Source organism: Crassostrea angulata, chromosome 6, assembly GCF_025612915.1.
Source record: "Crassostrea angulata isolate pt1a10 chromosome 6, ASM2561291v2, whole genome shotgun sequence".
NCBI classification, from domain to species: Eukaryota; Metazoa; Mollusca; class Bivalvia; order Ostreida; family Ostreidae; genus Magallana; species Magallana angulata.
Window position 1 is genome coordinate 53,845,876 of NC_069116.1, and position 18,761 is coordinate 53,864,636.

The 18,761-nt window shown below is 36.9% G+C and overlaps 1 protein-coding gene and 1 long non-coding RNA gene across 4 annotated transcripts in view; one reads left to right on the forward strand and one right to left on the reverse strand.

Moving 5' to 3' along the window:
- The window catches only part of LOC128189495 (histone-lysine N-methyltransferase MECOM-like), a 39,474-nt gene extending 21,681 nt beyond the window's left edge, over positions 1-17,793 (forward strand). For 2 of the 3 annotated variants that reach the window (XM_052861128.1, XM_052861126.1), the window contains 6 exons: positions 7,558-7,692; positions 10,439-10,550; positions 13,030-13,192; positions 15,136-15,256; positions 15,377-17,350; positions 17,458-17,793. In XM_052861128.1, the coding sequence (XP_052717088.1) occupies positions 7,558-7,692; positions 10,439-10,550; positions 13,030-13,192; positions 15,136-15,256; positions 15,377-17,317 (2,472 nt within the window). In that variant the 3' untranslated portion in view covers positions 17,318-17,350; positions 17,458-17,793. Of the gene's footprint in view, positions 1-7,223; positions 7,368-7,557; positions 7,693-10,438; positions 10,551-13,029; positions 13,193-15,135; positions 15,257-15,376; positions 17,351-17,457 lie in introns of those variants that run through there. The other variant, XM_052861129.1, reaches the window with a different exon arrangement.
- Positions 11,517-15,129, reverse strand: LOC128189498 (uncharacterized). The gene is made up of 2 exons (XR_008244242.1): positions 14,391-15,129; positions 11,517-12,685 (listed from the first exon to the last, which is right to left on the reverse strand). It is a non-coding gene; the product is annotated as an uncharacterized LOC128189498 (long non-coding RNA).
- Positions 17,794-18,761: the final 968 nt, after the last annotated feature.

Consider the following 18,761-nt stretch of genomic DNA (forward strand, 5'->3'; position numbering starts at 1 on the left):
TATTGTTTGGAATCACGTTGACAAGAAAATTAAAATAAGTGTCAAATAGATGTTTTTTTGCAACAGCTTATCCAAATAATGGTACAGTCATGTCAAACACTTCATTGACAAAGTTACATTTGTTCCAGAATAGATAAACGATGCAGTATACGCGCATATATTTTTAACCCCAAAAAACCCTCTATTTAATATCAATTTATTACAAAATGGGGTTGTTGCAGTTTCCAGAAAATGCTGGGAAATATTGGCAAAGAATGTTCATATTGGGATAGAACAATGTCAGACATCACAACTGAGGAGGATTAGGGTGTCTCTGGTCAGTTAGGGGGCGGGGACAGATAAATCCCACCGCCTGAGCGGTCAAATGACTGTTCATCCGGGTAATGCAACAACCAGTGATGAGTTCAAGCAGAAGTAATGACGTCACAGATGTGCACAAAATATTAGATAAATCTTGTAGTAGATTAGAGAATTTTATAGTAACAGGTGCTTTTTTATATCTGGACTTTTTGACACAGTTTACTGAGAGACAACAAATTTCTCACAGAAAATTTATTTCCCAAATAAAAATTTGATTCTGTTTCATTTGTGTACTTATTGTGGTTATCTTAACTTAAACAACAGCAATGTGATTTCTGAGTTCTTCCGGTTTCCTTTATCAATGTATATTGTATCTACAATTGTCTGCAGACATCGGAATAAAATTCACACGATGTGGGGTGTTTGGACAGTGCCACACATTGGTGGCACCTCCGCAAGTTCCGAGTCTGCGCGCCATAATTACCCCGCTTTGTAACTCGCACATTATTTGATGGAGATAAGAAAGCGAGGCATGTAATAGAAAAATCAACAGGCATCGTAAGAAGAGAGGCATGGAAAATGAATTTCACATTTTTGTCGGCTGATCTTCGTCACGTGTTGACACTAGCGGGAAGATGTGTGGGAAAATAGCTAGGGATGCAGATATCTGTCTGTTTGTCATTCGATAAACCGTCATCCTCGCAAAAACATATGTATCTGTAGGGTCATGTGTTGTTTCTCCTCTTCAAGAGTCCCACGCGATGAGAGAGAAAGAAAAGAAAGAGAGAGGGAGAGAAAGAGAAAGCCTGTCTTTATCCTTTCTAATTGTATATCAATATGTTTTATTATGCAACATGCGCCCGTTCAGGACATGGTAATCTTGAAGCGCTAGCAGAGTTAATGTCCCGCTCATAGGTGGTTATCTAGGGCGAGTTAAGCATGAAATTATGTAAATTAATTACAAATTGGAAACATGGCGTTGTCTATATTAGGGACACTAGTTATCTGGGCGAAACGCAAAGTTTGTCTCTTTCATCTTATCTCAGCTTGGTGCAGCTTCATAGTATACATGAAGGCCTATTATATTATTAGGTCGCAATTTCAAATAAAAATGGTGAAATAATATTCAAGATGGCGTCGTTCTTAAGGTGACAAAATATCTGTCTCCAGAAGACAAAACCAGTAGCGGCTAGGACGGTGGTTCCCGGTTTGGATTCCGTAGTGCTTCCGGAAACTCTCAAGAAAGTATAGCACGATTACTAAGTGCGGCATCTCTGTCTTACAAAGATTTCATTAATGGGAGCGAATCTTTCTTAACCTTTTTAAGAGATCTTAAGAGCAGGATGCAATCTAGGAGCATGATAATTTCACAGGATATCTGAATCATCTCGGTCATTTCTTAAATAACTTGTACAGTCCAATGCTGTATTGTTTGAATTATTTTTCATAAGCATACTAGACGCATAATTGTGCATGTTTTCATAAACTACCTATTTCAGTTAAGACGTTTAAGTAAACAAGAAATTATGTTAAATGTTTACCTATCTATTTATTATAAAAGCTAATATCATTTTATCCATTTGGGATAATTCAGTAACGGAATATGATTTCACAGCCTTAGCGCTATAAAAAGTAAGACTAGATCTCATCACAATGGTATCTTACATACACTTGTTCTGTTGCGGTGTCTGGAAGTTTCATTCCCAGGCTTTTTGAGAGATCTCAGCTCTGAAATCTGGGTGATAATGATGGGAAAGTAAAAATGACACTGGTTCTAACAAACCACAGATCTTCCGCTCCCCCAAACATGTGGCTCCTGTCACCCCTGGTCGCTGCTCTATATAGCCCCACTTTTTATACTGTACCCATAGCATAGACAACACCCAGACTCCGAGGTAGGTCCAGAATTTGGTGCTAAATCTCTGCGATTGTATTTGCTTTTAATCCTTTATTTTGATATAGGGTTAAATAGTGCGTATTGTCTTGACGCAATAGGTAAACAACTTAAGTCTTTGTTTTTAAAGGACAATGTTATGCATTTAATTGTTGATGTTTTGTTGTTGTGCATTGGTACTGACGTAACGAATGCAGTGTTGTGCAGCGTCTTGCGTCCCACTTTGCTGTCATGTTGTCAAGTGCTCATGTAGGTTGACTGTATGACCAGTTGGAGGGGGGGGGGGGATACAAACACCCCCCCCCCCCCAACCTGACAAATGTGCGTGTTCAACTGCACCAAACGAAACTGCTAAATGATCCTTTTTAAAAATATTTAATGAAAGTCTTGTTCCTTTTCAACTAAAACCTTATTTAATGACTAATAAACGAAATATGTTAATATAAAATTACGATCCTCATTTAAAGGGCGCTAGAAACGAGCGCTTACGACAAGGGAATTTAAGTTTGTCAACAAGTTAATTGTCGTTTCTGCGGGAAGAAGGGGACGTTAATTTGATGTATCATGCCATATCCCCAGCGCTACAGCATCCCCACGACTCATGACCCTGCGCCAGGGTGATTGCTTATCGAGGGAGCAGCGCGGGGAGGGTTCATTGTAGTGCGTGACATTATCGAGTTAGATTTTGTCGCGACGGAGGACAATTTATAAGATACACCGTGTATTCATCACAGTTCTCATTACAGATGCATGTTGCAATCCAATGAATACTTATCTTTTAATTTGTCTCACAGTGATCAGAGAATGGAAAAAAAGTTTAATGCGTGAGCCCCGTCCTGCGTCGCAAATACCAACGATATCAGTTTGATATGGCGCGCGTTACATGTACTGGTAAAGTTGAGCATTGAAGAAACAAGTCCACGGCCACTACTGGACATGAGTCAGTAATCTGTGCTTTCTATAAGGTTCATCCCAGTAATCTGCTTTCTGGAGATTTTTAAAGAACTTAAAATCACAATCCGAAGTCACGACGTGCAAATCGGATCGACGTTGAACATTTGTATCGATATCTGTATATAAGCACAAAATTGGTGACAGATTGGAGTCATTAAAGCTGAAAACATTTGTTTAAATGTTCTTATATTGAGTATTTTAAAAGCACAAGGCAAAGTGTGCAACTGTAAATGTCAACTCAATTTTTTGTAGATAAAATCATTTAACAAGGAAAATTAATTTTAAGATTTTCGTTTCGGCTAAGCTTTATCAGAGATCTCAACAAAAAAGCAGTATTCATCAAAACAAAACGAAAAGGAACAATAACAGTTTCTCGTGTCGCTTTCTTGTAGAGTACAGTGACTGTAGAGTCCCTTTTTATAGAATTGATTGCCAGGTGTCAGAAATATTTGGAGAAAAATAAAATACCGTGCCGAACATAACATTTATTAAAGTTGATTTTCTAAAGAAAAAAATATTTAAAAATGAAAACTTTAATGATACCATTAAATACACAAATGTCATGTTCTGATAATAATGAGATCCCATGCTAGCGAGAGGAGAGTGATTGGAGAGTGACAATGAGAACAAGTCGGGTTCGTCCTCCCTTGGTTCTGTGCTGATGTGTGAACAAACCTCAGGACCCCGCGAGAGAATGTACGTCATATTGTTCGCCGAAGATACGGGGAGGAGCGAATTTGGCGCGTTCAATAAGCAGACGAGAGGCACTGGGTACATAGGTTTCTTGGAGGCATTGTCAGAGGACAATAGAGACGATGTATAATCTAGCCCTGTTAATATCGCTCTTGTCAATCGCCGTCCCATCTTATTTATTCGGAACTTAATTGAAAAATTATAATCTTTTTAATTCCTAACGTAAAAAAATATACCGTTTGACCCAAGTCCTCGTCGATACTTAATTCTGTTGTCAAATTGATCTTTAATAGTGGGTAAAGCAGTTTTTAGAATTAATGAAAAAAATGCCGGGATGTAATCTTCTCATGTTGTATCTAATAATACAATGAGTGTTGGAATTCCGATCTCTCGACGTGTCATCTCTAAGGGCCGGGGACAAATGATTATTTTCTCCGCTAAAGTAGCTCTCAAATTAGAAATTTTCATATTTATAATAAGGCAAACTAAATGAACAGATTCACAGATGCAATAACCCGAGATATTTGAACCCGATCTTCCACTTGTAAATCGTTCACCAAAGTGCAATGTCACCCCATTAAGATTCAATTTATAGATTTTTAATTTTGCGAAATGACTAATTTAATGTTACATTGAATATGAAGAATTATAAAGTTGTTTACGATGTTTTTGTGTGAGGTAGTCCTCCGCAATATGCAGAGGCAGCACCGCGAGATTTCGGCGAGATTTCATCGGTGGCAATCGACTGCCTCCATTCTGAGGTGTAAGCGATGATGCATCATTAATTTTTCTGTTTAAAAATCATATTTCAAAAAATGACAAGATTGTTTGCATTAGTGCCATCTCAGTGGGCATCGAGAGACGTCTGTGAAATATTTTCATTTACAATTAAGGATCCCCGCGCAGGCTTCCAAGAGTTTCTCCCTGAACACATGGTGGAGCTTCGACGTCGTGAGATTTTGTTTCGAAGGTTGAGAAATAAACAATCTTTATCGAAGGTCAAATGATCGTCCTCAGTCTGATCAAAATAAACAACTTCTAGTCTAACCTAGTTTTTTAAGTTTTGGCTTGCAGGATTTCTCTAACTATAAACAATAAATTCGCCCACATCCCATACATCTAAACACTATACGTGTTTAACGTATCATTTATTAGATGTGTGAGTACACAAAAAATTGTATAAGCAATTATGATAAGTTTTGGATTTTAATCTTTAAAAAACCCCACTATTTTAGACTATTGCAGATAGATCTCTGAAAAATAATGAACATATATATTTAGGAAAATTATTGCATAAATATGAAACAATGTATTTCTCTTTACCGGGGGGTTGTTTCATTTAAACAGGATGTATATGAAATAACTTTACAGATGGTAATATTGTGATAAAATCAGACATGAAATACTTTCAGAAATATGCCATTTGTTTACATGCTTCTGGCCGCATGATACAACATTTAAACCCTCAACAAGGCATGCTAAAGGAAAGTGTGTGTGATGTAGTCACCTATGACCCACCGAGAGGACCACAATGAACCGATTATCTCTTGTCCAAACAGTTGTCCCTTGCACAATAGCGCCAAAATAAGATGATAGCGCTCTGAATGAGCCTTGTCGTTTAGTTTGTTAAGTTGGAACATCTCACTCTACTGCTATTCTAAATATGCCCCGGTGTCATCTTTATACAATGCTTGTGTGAGTTATGTCATCATTTTAAAGTGTGTTATGTTTTGGGGAGCTTGGATCGGCCTGGGAAGCCCAAGATGGCAGAGATAAGGAGGAAGACAGTGTGTGTCGTAACGGAGGAAGAGTTTCCCAGGAGTTTGTCTCTAACGGAATGCAGACAATTTCATTTTAATAGGAAACATTTGTAAATGTTTAGAAATCATATATTTTATGAGAAAAGACAGTGTACGGGGACGCTGCGGGGTTTCGTGTCTTCTCGCTGGTTTCTGCCATCAAACATGGAAAGCAATGGTTGATGATAAAAGTCGAACCAACACGGTCACGCCGCCATTAATATAAACATCTGTAATTCATATAATTTAACGATTATTTTTTCTTTATTAAAAAAGAATATAAGAGGTGCGGAAATTAAAGATTTAAAGTTTTTCTGGAGAATCTGGCTAATAAGGACGGGGACCAGATGTCATGAAGGCATGTTTTCAGCAAGGACTGAACACAACCAAATGTTAAAATTGCAAATGACTCGTTAATAGGGAAATATTTGCATCATCATACGCTAGCAGCCTATGATATTTTCTAATTAGTATATGTAGCTAGAATTATCTCTCAAATCTAGTTTTAATTCGCCATGATGATCTAACCACCATTTCTTCTCTGGTTCCGAAATGTCACTGGATGGATGTTCACTCGGAGTGACTGCATTAAGGACGCTTGTTATTATTAGCGATGACTAACAATTTGCAAATGATGACAAACTAGGTCCGCACAATTAACAATATTTCGCAGAGTCCTTTTCATATATTCCTCGTCAACATTTTCGCATCAGGAGCATTCAAAATACCATTGCCCAGCTAAGGTTAATCATGTCGATCCAAATTGTTTCGAAAATTAAATAAATGTTCAATCTGTTTCGATTCGATGCCTTCACTGAGAAATAATTCAATAAAAATGTAAACCTGGTCGAACAAAGAACGGTGTCACTCAGGTGAAAGTTATTTATGTATTGAGCAGGCCCCTCTTTCGTCTGTATGCATCGCATCGAACGCACCAGCAGACAGGTGCGCTGTTTCTAGCAGTGTCAATGCTGCCTAATCTTTCCTAATTTTATGTTGCTTTTTAACAAATACATTGGTCTGCAAAAACGGGTGCAACACAGAGAAACGACTTGACTTAATCTGTAGCATAGTGGTCTTTGAAACTGTAGCAAATTGTTGACGGTTCAAGCCTGAATTGCTCTGAAGAAGTCGTGGCCCGGGTGTAAGAAATGATAACGAGGGATTGATAACCTCCCCTAACTCCCGCGGTTGGAGACAGCTGCGCAGTATTGTCCATAGAACATAATAAGGGATTCACTTGCTCTAGAATTGTCGAAACAACTCCAGGCGAATTTTCATAATGAAAAAATTCATTAAGAATAGGCCGCAGATTTGTGACAAATTATTCATAATTTACTTTGTTTCATCAAATCATAAAAAAAATATTTAAAGAAAAATAATTGCGAAATTCTCTTTTTACTTTTCAAAAAATCATTGACACAAAATATGTTCATCGCTGAGAATTGTTTTCACATAAATATGTCGAATTTCCTCCTGAGGCGTTATTGGCAGAGAGAAAGTTTCCCTACTTGTTGTCTTTCATGCAATGCAATAATTTGATCATGTTGAGCGCGTCCCATTGGCTGCACGGCGTGTAGATAGCAGTGCAAGCCAGCGCACACATTAGATCTCGATAGGAGGGGTTACTACTCATACACATAGCAAATGGCTGGTGTCCTATAGTATCAACTAATTCATCTTGACTTCAGGTGGCCGGCGTTGTCAAAGGCCTCACTAAGACAATTGTGAATAACTTTATTTTTTTTTTTTAATTCTCTCATTGTTTTAATATTTATTTTAAGTTATGTATCGAGAATAATCTTTTAATTCATTCTCATATATTCATGGTGCAGTTTCGATTTTCATGCATGATATAGTGTTACATTTTTTTTAAAATTTCACTCATGACTGTTCGTTTTATTTTTTTCATTTCAGATTTTGAATGAAAACGGAGAAATAAAAGGGTGGATTGATGCTAGTGAAACAGGAAGCGGAAATTGGATGAAATATATACGAAACTGTTCACGCTCGGAAAACCAAAATCTGATGGCCATACAAATTGAAGAAGAAGTAAGTTCAAACTTCATAAATGACTATAATTATGTTTATTCATAACACATGTTTTACCATGTATTCAAAATCACAGACATTGTGAAAATGTGTCAAAGATAGCTTTAGAAAATATTTTGAAAGAGTTTTAAAAACGTATTCAGCATTATCATAAAAGAAAAGTAATATTCACCGCGTTCTCTGCATACCTTTTTGAAATTCACGACATTTTGATGTCTCGCTAAAACATCTGTAAATTGAATAATTAAAGACAACTTCAGTTATTCTTAAATTTCCCGCGGTTCCTCGCTCCTCTTGGGATAACACTCCACACCATGTGTTTCACATAATTTAACAAACATTAAGAAAAAAAGAAGCAATGTTGAGAATATTAACAACACAGTAAATTAGTGAGAGGGGGCTTCCTAGACGGTCTGTGTCTTTTTCTTGAAATTAAACAACATCCCGCGGAGCTGCGAAGATGGCACCAAAAGATAAGGCGGATTTATTACATCCGTCTTTGGTTTCTTTTTTATGTTTTTCATGCTTCGAGTGGTGCTTAATGTGAATTCTTGAAGGACCCAAGAAGAAGAAATTCTTTCTCCCTTTGTTTTCTGTTATTTTCTGATTCCTTTGATTATGACATATTCATATCTTCTACCGAAGATTGACTTTAATTTGCTTCAAATGACAAAGATGGAGACAGACAATTATAGTTTAATTCTTTTATTTTTCCTTGTGTATTTTTGTATGCTTTATCTTTTGCCAGCCGTTCAATCCTTTCTTTTTAGGTTTACTAAGGCTCACAGCCATCCCCTATCTTTCTTTAAAGTCTATTGAGTATGCATAAGTAATTTACAATAGATGAAGTTTTTATCTATAAAATAATTGATTATCACCAATTTTTACTCGGGCGAATAGATAAAGCTCGGAATAGATTCAGTCTCATCTTAGTCACGAGGGATTTAATATCATCTCTTGTAATATTTATCTCCTAATTATATGGGTGACTGTCACTTATATTACTGGCCAAAAAAATGATAATGAGGAAAATTTATTTTTGCTAATTTGTTAATCATGAGATAATATAACTCCAAACAAATTTATCAAATCAAATGTCGTGCTTTGTCCATTTTGATGATATGGTCATAGGTACGAATAATATTAATTACACAGTATTTCTTGTTTCATGTATATTATTTGAAATCAAATGTTACATTTATTCAGTATTCATTTCATCTAGATTATATTTAATATTCATTTCATCTAAACATTATTTTATAATTATTTCATCTATATATTACTTACGGTAATATTCTTTTCATTTAGATATATTAATTCAAATTCATTTTATCTACACACTGTCTCACAATAAAACGGCTAAGACTGTTGTGAAAAGCAAGTGTCCCTCTTTAATAACAAATCCTTTCTATTCATTTAATCATATTTGACATCCCATGAAAAAACATCACAACGGCATGTCATACACGCTCATCAGTTAATGCAGGGGGATTTGATCCATAATCCGCGATTAAAATCGTTTTTCCAATTTAAGCTTCAAGATTGATAACTAATTAGGCATTAATTATGTGTTTGGAGCGCGGTGGGGGAGAGGGGGTTTTCTTGTTTAGCAGAGCCCTTCTTTTAACGGTTTGTCAGGTCAATTTTTGTTTTATTGGCTTGGGAGGCACGGTACAGTAATCACTTTAAGGCGTGTCATTTTTACACCTTATGTGTTAGAGGTGATGATATTTGGATGTTCTGTCATTCTCCTATTGGCATTGAGATGTTCAACTGTCCTTAGTATAAAAGTAAAACGGACACTGTAGAAAATTTAAAACTGTTTTAATATTCTTACACATCGCTGCTGTTGTTAAAATTGAAGGTAAGATTTTCTTTTAAAAATTAATTTGTATATAAAATAATTCAGTGAAATTAAGAATTAGTTTTTAGCTATGTTTTTAGATATAAACAAAAATACGCATCTAATTAAATGGTATTGTAGTATTAATATTCATTAAAAATCAGCCACCCGTATAAGGTTTTGATTTATATTATCCCATAAAATTAAATTGGTTAAACATTATCATTATCATCACCAAGTTATCAAAATAAATGGAAAACATAAGTGCGATAAATAAAATTGTCATTTTTTTTATCTGAAGGAAAGTGTGTCTTTGTTGTATTTCTGTGTCCAATTTCTGTCACTATCTCACACACACAGAAACCTAGCGCTTTTGTCATAATTGGTGGTACCACTTGTATCGCTGCAACTTAAATCTTTGAAATAAGTGTTTTGTTTGAGTGTCGTAATTACCGCCGAGCTATGAAACTACTGCTCCATTCCACTCAGTATCTGTCTCGCTTGCTAAGTTACTTTAGCCCTACCGCGACTTTGGGCTTATTTATTTTATAAAATTGAAACTCGAAAGAGTGAAAAGAAACTTGTGTTTAAATATAAAGATAAAGACTATTTGTATAGAACCGTTCTCTATAACAAATCAACTAGCCGCAGAAGCTTGTTTGTAGGCGCTATAATCTCTTGAAAAGAAAAGTCCATCGATCACGAAAACGGGGCTCTCTGATTGGCTAACGCCGCCTGTCAATTACGGCACCTGAGATGGGCACGCACAACCTAAGTATTGTGTAAAATGACAGGTGAATCAGAGATCACCGTCCAAGTCATGTAAAAATCCAAACAAACAAAAATACGAGCACTTTCCCCCCAGTCTGCCTCCGGTGACTTACACCCCTTTCCTTATTTCAGATTTACTACAAATCAATGAGAGATATACTACCAGGCGACGAAATGCTCATCTACCCCGCCGATCCGGTCTGTCGAATGGACGCCCCGGACTTCTCCAAACTAGATGACCAAGGTCAGTTTAAATGTCTACATTTTATTTTTTTTTAATTTGATTTAATGTCAAACAATAATTATTTACTTTTTTCTGTTAATTCGTGATAAATTACTTATTATGTTTTCTTAAAAAATTATTTATTTTTTCATCAACGAACATGGACATTTTTTATTTGAAATATTTACTTAATAGATGAATAAAAGTTTTTTGTATTGTGAGATGAATACTTTGAATTTTTTAATTGTGAACATTCTTTAAACAAATATTGGTATATCCGTGTGTTGAATCTGTCGTCTTTTGATGTGTAATCGCAGCTGAGACTAGCGCCTCGTGTCGATTTCGCTTCTTTGAAGATTCACCCACTAGGACCAAAATAAACAATTTAAACTTTTACTTACCGTACGCATGAAATATCATTCAAAAAATTGTCTTTAATTAAATTTCCAATGAAGCCATTCTTTGATTTTTCTTTATAGTTCCCACCTTTGAAAGAATCTTAATGATCTTGTCTCCTCGATAAAAAATTCATATTCCCACATTATTCAAAAACCGATTACTAAATGATAAAAAGGCGAGTTGATTCTCGACCAACAATTAAAAGTTGAATGCTTTTTTTATTTAGTCGGAGCTGTGTAGTTGTAGGGTGTTGTATTGAGGAGCAGGCCGGATTCTCAAGGCTAGCTGAATACTTCTATACAACTGGCTTACACTTTCACTAAACCGATTACTGGGGCTATCTATTCTCCCTCTCAGTCGCTTCGCCATTATCAATTTGTGTGGCACTCGTTGAGAAGAAAAGACTTTTCTTGACATGCACATATATATCATTTTAATCTTTTGATAATATTTTGTAAGAATTTTTTGGGGGGTACATTTCTTTTAAGACAATTTTCGTCATCAAATTTAGCCATATTATACCGATTTGTACTTAAACTGCTGTATCTATAAAATATCCCAGCACTTCCTGTATTACAATAGATATAATTTTTTTTTAAATTGAGTGATTTACTTAATCTTGTCGTCAATTAAATGAAAAATCGATCTTTTGCTAAAGCTTTTAGCAAGTTATTTTGTTATTAGATATTGCCTGACACCGAAAATACCATTGCAGAAGAAATCTTTTAATTTTAGCATTTTATGGTGAATCTTCTAATGGCATTTTATTTTTATGTCTATTTCTTTAAAATTTTCTAATGCGCTTTTTATTTTTAAAACAACTTGAGTGAAATATTATAAAAAGATAGCAAGTTGCACATTTTTCAGCAAGCCCCCTTTGTGCGCACACCTCAATATCTTATGGGGTAACGCTATAATAGATGTATGCAAATTACTTGTGTTCCATTATGCAGGCTTAGAAAGTCTAATTGATTTTCACTTACTTTCAATTTCCCATGAAATTGTGACAGAATCAGCTTTGCGGTTCACCAGAAAACGAAATGAAGGTCAAAGCATAAAGAAAATTTAATTTCGGTGGTGTTCTCATCTCACCGAAATGAGTGTATCTAATTGGGATTTAAGAGGAGAGTAGAGATAAAAAGTTGCCATATTTCAGCTGACAAATTTGAGGATTAAGAAAAAAGCCAAAAACATGTAATTAAGGTGAATGCGGATGAAGAAAACCACCGTGCTTATGTCCTATCTCGTGTGTGACATAAGACAGAGACACGAACAAAAGATAAAATTTTAATATCAATTTCAAATTCTTTAATTCTTATTCAACAATTACTTTTTTGTCTTGCATTACTTCTCTCTCCTTGTTGTGACTGACGAGCCGAAGCTGTAGTGTAGTATTTTTTTGGTGACAACACGATTTTTTGCAGAGTGAACAATGCGGGTATTTGTTAAGGGTAATTACTATCTCAGTGTTTCTTTTCGGTCAAGTTGACTTTTTACAACTCAAAGACAAGATCAGCTGTCACGATCACAAAGGACGGGGCTCCTTGATTTATGAATTATGGTAATACGAAAACGGTAGCTTGAATTCATCGAAATATTGTTTACCCCTGGACAAAAAGAAAACTGGACATGCAGGATCGGGGTCAGCTGTGGTCACCCATTTCGGCCAAATATCATTTACAGTCCAATACAAAAGAATTCTTCAAAACACCGCTTCCAAGCATTGGCCGATCTGGTCATTCTAATGCGTTTTGGGCCTAAAATAGAAAATGGAGATCTTTTCAAGAGGACTCACAAAAAGATATTGCGATGACCCGGCTGAAGCGCCAGTCTGAGGTCATGAGAAGGGTCGACTTCCGAGAGGCTCCGATTGACGTTTGACCACTGGACAACGCGAAACCCTTCTTGATTATAATTTGCAAATGAGAAAGAAGAAATTAATTCAGAAATCTTAGACCCCGAAAAGATAATTTCCCACCACAGATTGTTACTCAAAATTTTTCCGTGTAGGCAAGCAGTACTAAGACCATGTTTGGTCTTTATCAACCCACAATATGTACACAGGTGAAATTAATGTTTCTGTGATTTTTGAATGTTTTAGGTGAGACAAATTACCCTTGTGATTGCGGAGAGGTGTTTCGGTCTAAAATTGCGCTAGCACGCCATCAGACGTACGCTTGTACCCATAGCAACAACGTCCAGAATACTCCACAGAAAATGTCCATGGACAGGAACTCCGAGGATGAGAGCTTGGACTATAAGAGGTTCGTATTAATTAATTGATCAGTCAGTTCACGTGCTTACTCTATCGAGTATTAATTCAAACGATAAAAAACCAGATTGTAAAAAAAACTATCTACTGTCCTTTTTGGTTTTAACAAGGCGGGGTGAGGAGTTTTGCGAGTGTGTGCGATTTGAGTCCCCCTGCACATATAAATCACATGGAGGAAGTGTTTGAAGATTGCACTCTTTGTCTGCTAAAACACAAATTGAAGTGTCCTCAAATACGCCGTTAAACACGAGATATCAATTCGTGAATATTCTCACGAACAGTTTCACGACTTAAGGCTCAATTAAAGCAACTTGAAAGACAAAACAGTTTCTTGATAATGCCATGTGACAGTTTTGTACGATCTTAAAAGTTAAAAAAAAGAAGGAAATTGGGTGTTCGAAAATTTGAAATTTATAAGAAAGTGAAATTGTCATGCAGTAGCATAAGTCTTGTTTGCCCCGGATAAACACACGCTTCGTATTACATTGGGCCACTTTTTGACGATCCTAAGAGATAACTTTTCTATTACACCGGCAAACAAATTGAAGTAAAAAGGCTGTAACTCTTTTTAAACATAAATGATTGATTTGAATTGCATGTTGATTTTTGCTTTCTAAATGTTTGACATCAAATATGAGGTATCTTATCTCATTATCAGAGTTATGAGGCGATAGCTATATGTTTGACATGATTTCTAGTGTCAATTTATAATGTGAATTGAAGAAAAATCAAGATGGATTTGATAAAAATATGTTGACAAAGAAAAAGGTTAGTTTATTGGACAGAAATTGTAGACGGGATACGCGTGGTGATTGTGCTCTTGCAATGAAATTATCAAATTAGACAAGAAGTGAGAGCAACTGTTTGCAAATAGAGTCGTTCAACATGACAGCATCTGTAATTAAAATCAAGCACTTTGTTCCAGAAAGAAAAAAAATCATATCCGAAATCTTCAGGTTACAAAGTGCCTTGTGCATCATTAAAGTCACGTGACACAAAAAAGGTTAACCATTAATCACACGTCCCGAATTTAAAAGTTAAGCATCACCACGATAAAACCTGAACACGGTCATCGTAATAGCGGATTAAATTAGAAATTAAGCACCCGGCATAATTTTCCCATTGTATTACACCAGTGAGTCGGTTTGTGATTAGTGCGAAACTTGTCCCATCTTGGTAAAAGTACTCACCGCCGTGGCCGAGGGGTGCTCACACCAGAGTAGGTCTGTAAACATCGTCCCTGTTGACCTCTCTAGGGTGAGCCCCAGGAATGCATGAGGTGGTTCCTCCACGTATTCAGTTACACCCCTTCTCTCACTTCTGAGCTGTCGATAATCACCCTTCAAGTGTTAACCCCGGAATTCCTTACGATGCGCCTCATGTATACATGTAATACATCGAAGTCGTGAATAGGTCCATTGTTAAGACATAGATTCCAGAGAGACAGTAAAATAAACAGAAACACAAACACGGGGGCGAGGATCACGTTACCACCGCCCCTCTCTCTCTCTCATACCTGTAGATCAGTTAGGAACATTGCATGATTTAGTCTCATTTAGCCACCTGTCAACACCTCGCATGGAAAGATGCAACATAATAACGGCCAGTCAACTGTGTCCATTCTAATGGGAGTTAAGCAAGCCTTTTTGCCTTCCAATTACTTGTGTCAGAATTAAAAGGGTCTGTTCGATGCGGGAGAAGTGTTTCCTATACACATTTCTGATCTTCAAACATACAATCAGACACATCCCCCGCAAAGTATCTTCTGCACTTCTTGAACCAGTGTCCTGACTTAAATATTGACGTGGTTAACCATTTTAGTCAAAGAAAAGTACATTCTTCTTATCTTAATAATATCTTGAACATCATTATCCAGTACATGCGGTGATTGTTTTTCCCGGTCCCTCCACTAAATGTTGCTATGTTTTATTGCAGCGTTGGTAATGGTGACACTGACCTGTCCTCGGAGGTCCCTGAGCTCGGAGACCACGGAGAGTTCAAATGTGACAAATGTCCAAGGTCGTTCCAATGGAAATCCAACTTAATTCGTCATCAGGTAGGCACCTATACAAATCAAAGTGACAGTTTCGATTACCAGTATATAGTAGTATATAAAAATGAATAAGATGTTAAAATTTTTGTGATGTCCTAATTTTTCTGTTTTGAATACTTGCAGATCACTCACGACTCACTCAAAAAATTCAGCTGTGAGAATTGCGACAAGATCTTCACCGATCCAAGCAACCTTCAGCGCCATATAAGATCCCAACACGTAGGAGCCAGGAGCCACGCCTGTGGAGAATGCGGAAAGACCTTTGCGACATCTAGCGGCCTGAAGCAGCATCAGCACATCCACAGCAGTGTCAAACCATTCCAATGTGAAGTCTGTCTCAAAGCCTACACCCAGTTCTCCAATCTCTGTCGCCACAAGAGAATGCACGCCGACTGTCGTCAACAGATTAAATGTAAGGACTGCGGCCAGGCCTTTTCTACAGTTACCTCTCTGAGCAAACACAAACGCTTCTGTGAAGGCGCTCTTCGAAATGGAATTCATCTAGGATTTCCATCTGACAAAATCAGCCAGTTAAGCTTGCCAAGCGCCGTCACCCCCTCCCACTTGAATCCAGCCCTGTACATGGGGATGTATCGGCCTCCCTATCCATTCTATCCTCCACTTGGAGCTTCGTTTCCAGTTTTCCCTGGTGGTCACCCATTTCCTGGTTTGACATCCCCGATTTCACCATCAAATCCCGGAAAAATGTCTCTACAACCGACCTCACCTTTGGGGAAAGCTTCCATTCCCTCTCACTTGTCACCACGTGACCGACTATTTGAGCGACACGCCGAGGAATCCGGACGTAATTCCGTCAACTCAAATTCTAACGACTCACCACTGAGTTCCGGAAGTGATTCGGACCACAGTTCTGCTTCCGATGCAGAAAGTGAAAGCAGCTCTTCAAAACGTCCAAGGACCAAGTCTCCTTCCCGGGGATCACCACATCAACCTTGGTTACCCTTTAGTCAGTCCGTAAAAACCGAGCGAATCTCACCAAAGCCCAAAGACCTACCTTCACCGAGTCACGAGAAAGAAGAGAAAAACCAAGATATTCCATTCGATCTTTCCAAAGCAACAAAATCACGATCTCCATCTCCTGCACATTCAAGGACCACTGCCTCACCCAAACCGTCATCTGGGGAACAGCCGCTTGACCTTACTCGTAAGGCCCCGAAAGAAATCACGCCCCCTGAAAATACGAGGAAAACTCACATATTTGGTTTGCCCTGCTCTGGCCCCGATGCCAAACTTCATTATGCCTATCCCCAGTTTGGAACCCCAAGCCTTATTATGGATCATCTGCGTTTAGGGAAAGAAAAATTCCAACAATCTCTTCACGAAGTCTCCAAATTCATGCCATTTTCACGATTTCCAATGAGCAGTTCTTCATATGTTGCTGCCGCCATGGGACAATTCGGGGCCATCAAACACGAAAGCGAAGAGAAGGGGATAAGCGCCATGATGGATAAACTACCAGACTCTTTCCCGTATACTTCTTCTGGGAACAAAATAAAGGAAAGATATGGATGTAAATTTTGTGGGAAAGTTTTTCCCCGCTCTGCTAATTTGACACGTCATCTTAGAACTCATACAGGGGAACAGCCTTATAAATGCAAATACTGCGAGAGATCTTTTAGCATTTCTTCTAATCTCCAGAGACACGTGAGAAACATTCACAACAAAGAGAAACCATTCCGTTGTACTCTCTGTGATCGATGCTTTGGCCAGCAAACAAATCTGGACCGACACTTGAAGAAGCATGAAACTGAGGGACCAAATGTTCGGGATTCACCGATTGCCGAACCCGATCTAGAATCCAAGGATGAATCTTACTTTGCTGAAATCAGAAATTTCATCGGAAAAGCAACAGATCGTGAACTGAGCATGCCTGTAGTTGAAACCGACAATCATCAAATCGTGGACCGTCTTCCTTTAGAAAGTAAAATGGAGGATGTTGATGATGACGTTGAAGAGGAGGAGGAAGATGACGTTATGGAGGAAGAGGAAGTAGAAAGCGACAGAATGGACGGAAGTTCCCGCGGCAGCTCTCCCATCAAATAAACCATAGTGCTACCCACTCATTTCACTGTAAATGTAAGTGAATTACATCTGTTCATGTAAACTTTTAAATATGATACTGTGTATTATCTCATAATGTTTTGTTAAATGGTTTCTTCAATATTTTCTTCTTTATTTTTCAGAATACATTCGTTTGTCAAAGGGACCAATTGACTACGGCGTTTTTTGCCTTCATCTGAATATTTTGCCATTTATATTAACTTATTGAAACTGTCACGTGTGGAACCAAAGGTTACCGAGGACCAATCACATCGCGAGTGTTTGTGTGTGAACTTTGACCTGTCTCCTTCAGGACTTTTCCTGAGATATTATATGAATACAATCTTTGTCAGAACTGCCGCTTTTATATGCAGAATATATTAGTGTGACAAGTGTGTTTGTGTGCTTTACATTGTAGCCATATTAATTTATTTTTTATTTATTTTTCATTTATCCATTATTTCACAAGAATAAACAAATACAAATCATCAAGTTTTTGATTTTTGTCATTCATGTTTGGGAAATTTTCAATATTTGCCGATGTTCTTGCTATTCAACTTTGAGATCAAGTACATGTGTAACATTATTGGCGCATTTTATAATAGTATTATATATCAACTACAAATGGAAATTTGTACAAGGTAATAAAAAAGGGCATTATAATTGCATTTTGGTGGCATCATTGCAGGATGATGATAAACAAAGAAATTAAACGACATTGTAACAGACTTGATATTAATGAAGGGATTATTTTACTTAATTTTATGACAGATCAAATATGCGTTAAAATTAAAGAATTTGTAAATATTTTTTTCCACGATGATACACATCATACAAAATAAATGCCAAGTATTTATCGAAAACAAAATTGGATACCTGTACCGATACATTCTGAAAATCGGTACAGTATCACATTACAAGTCTTTGTATTGTGGGCTCGAGCAAATTATAGATTCATTAATTTAAATGGTTAATAATTTGAATATGAATCAACAATCAATTAAACGAGGATGATTTTAAAGTTGAAAACTGATGCAGTAAAACATTTGACGAAATTAAACTACGCTTAATTCAATTGGCTGACTTTTATCAGGTGTAAATATAAACAAATGAAAGTAACAATCAAATACTGAACTTATATAATATTAGTATACAGACTACAGTATTGGGCCGCGAAACCAGATTTGGTGCATTTAATGGACAGTCGTATAATACTTTTATTATTATAGTATATATGGTCTTTAAACCAGATTGTATGCACTGACCGGATTAATTGTTGCTGCACGGGGCAATTTTGCATTAAATTTTAGAATATTAGAGTACCTATATACAGATGTTGAGTTGAAATTGTATCAGTAATTTTGTACAGATATTTCACCAGTTAGTTAGCAGGCACCATACTGGTCAGGGATGGTGTAATGGTAATTTATAATGGTAATTGAGTGTA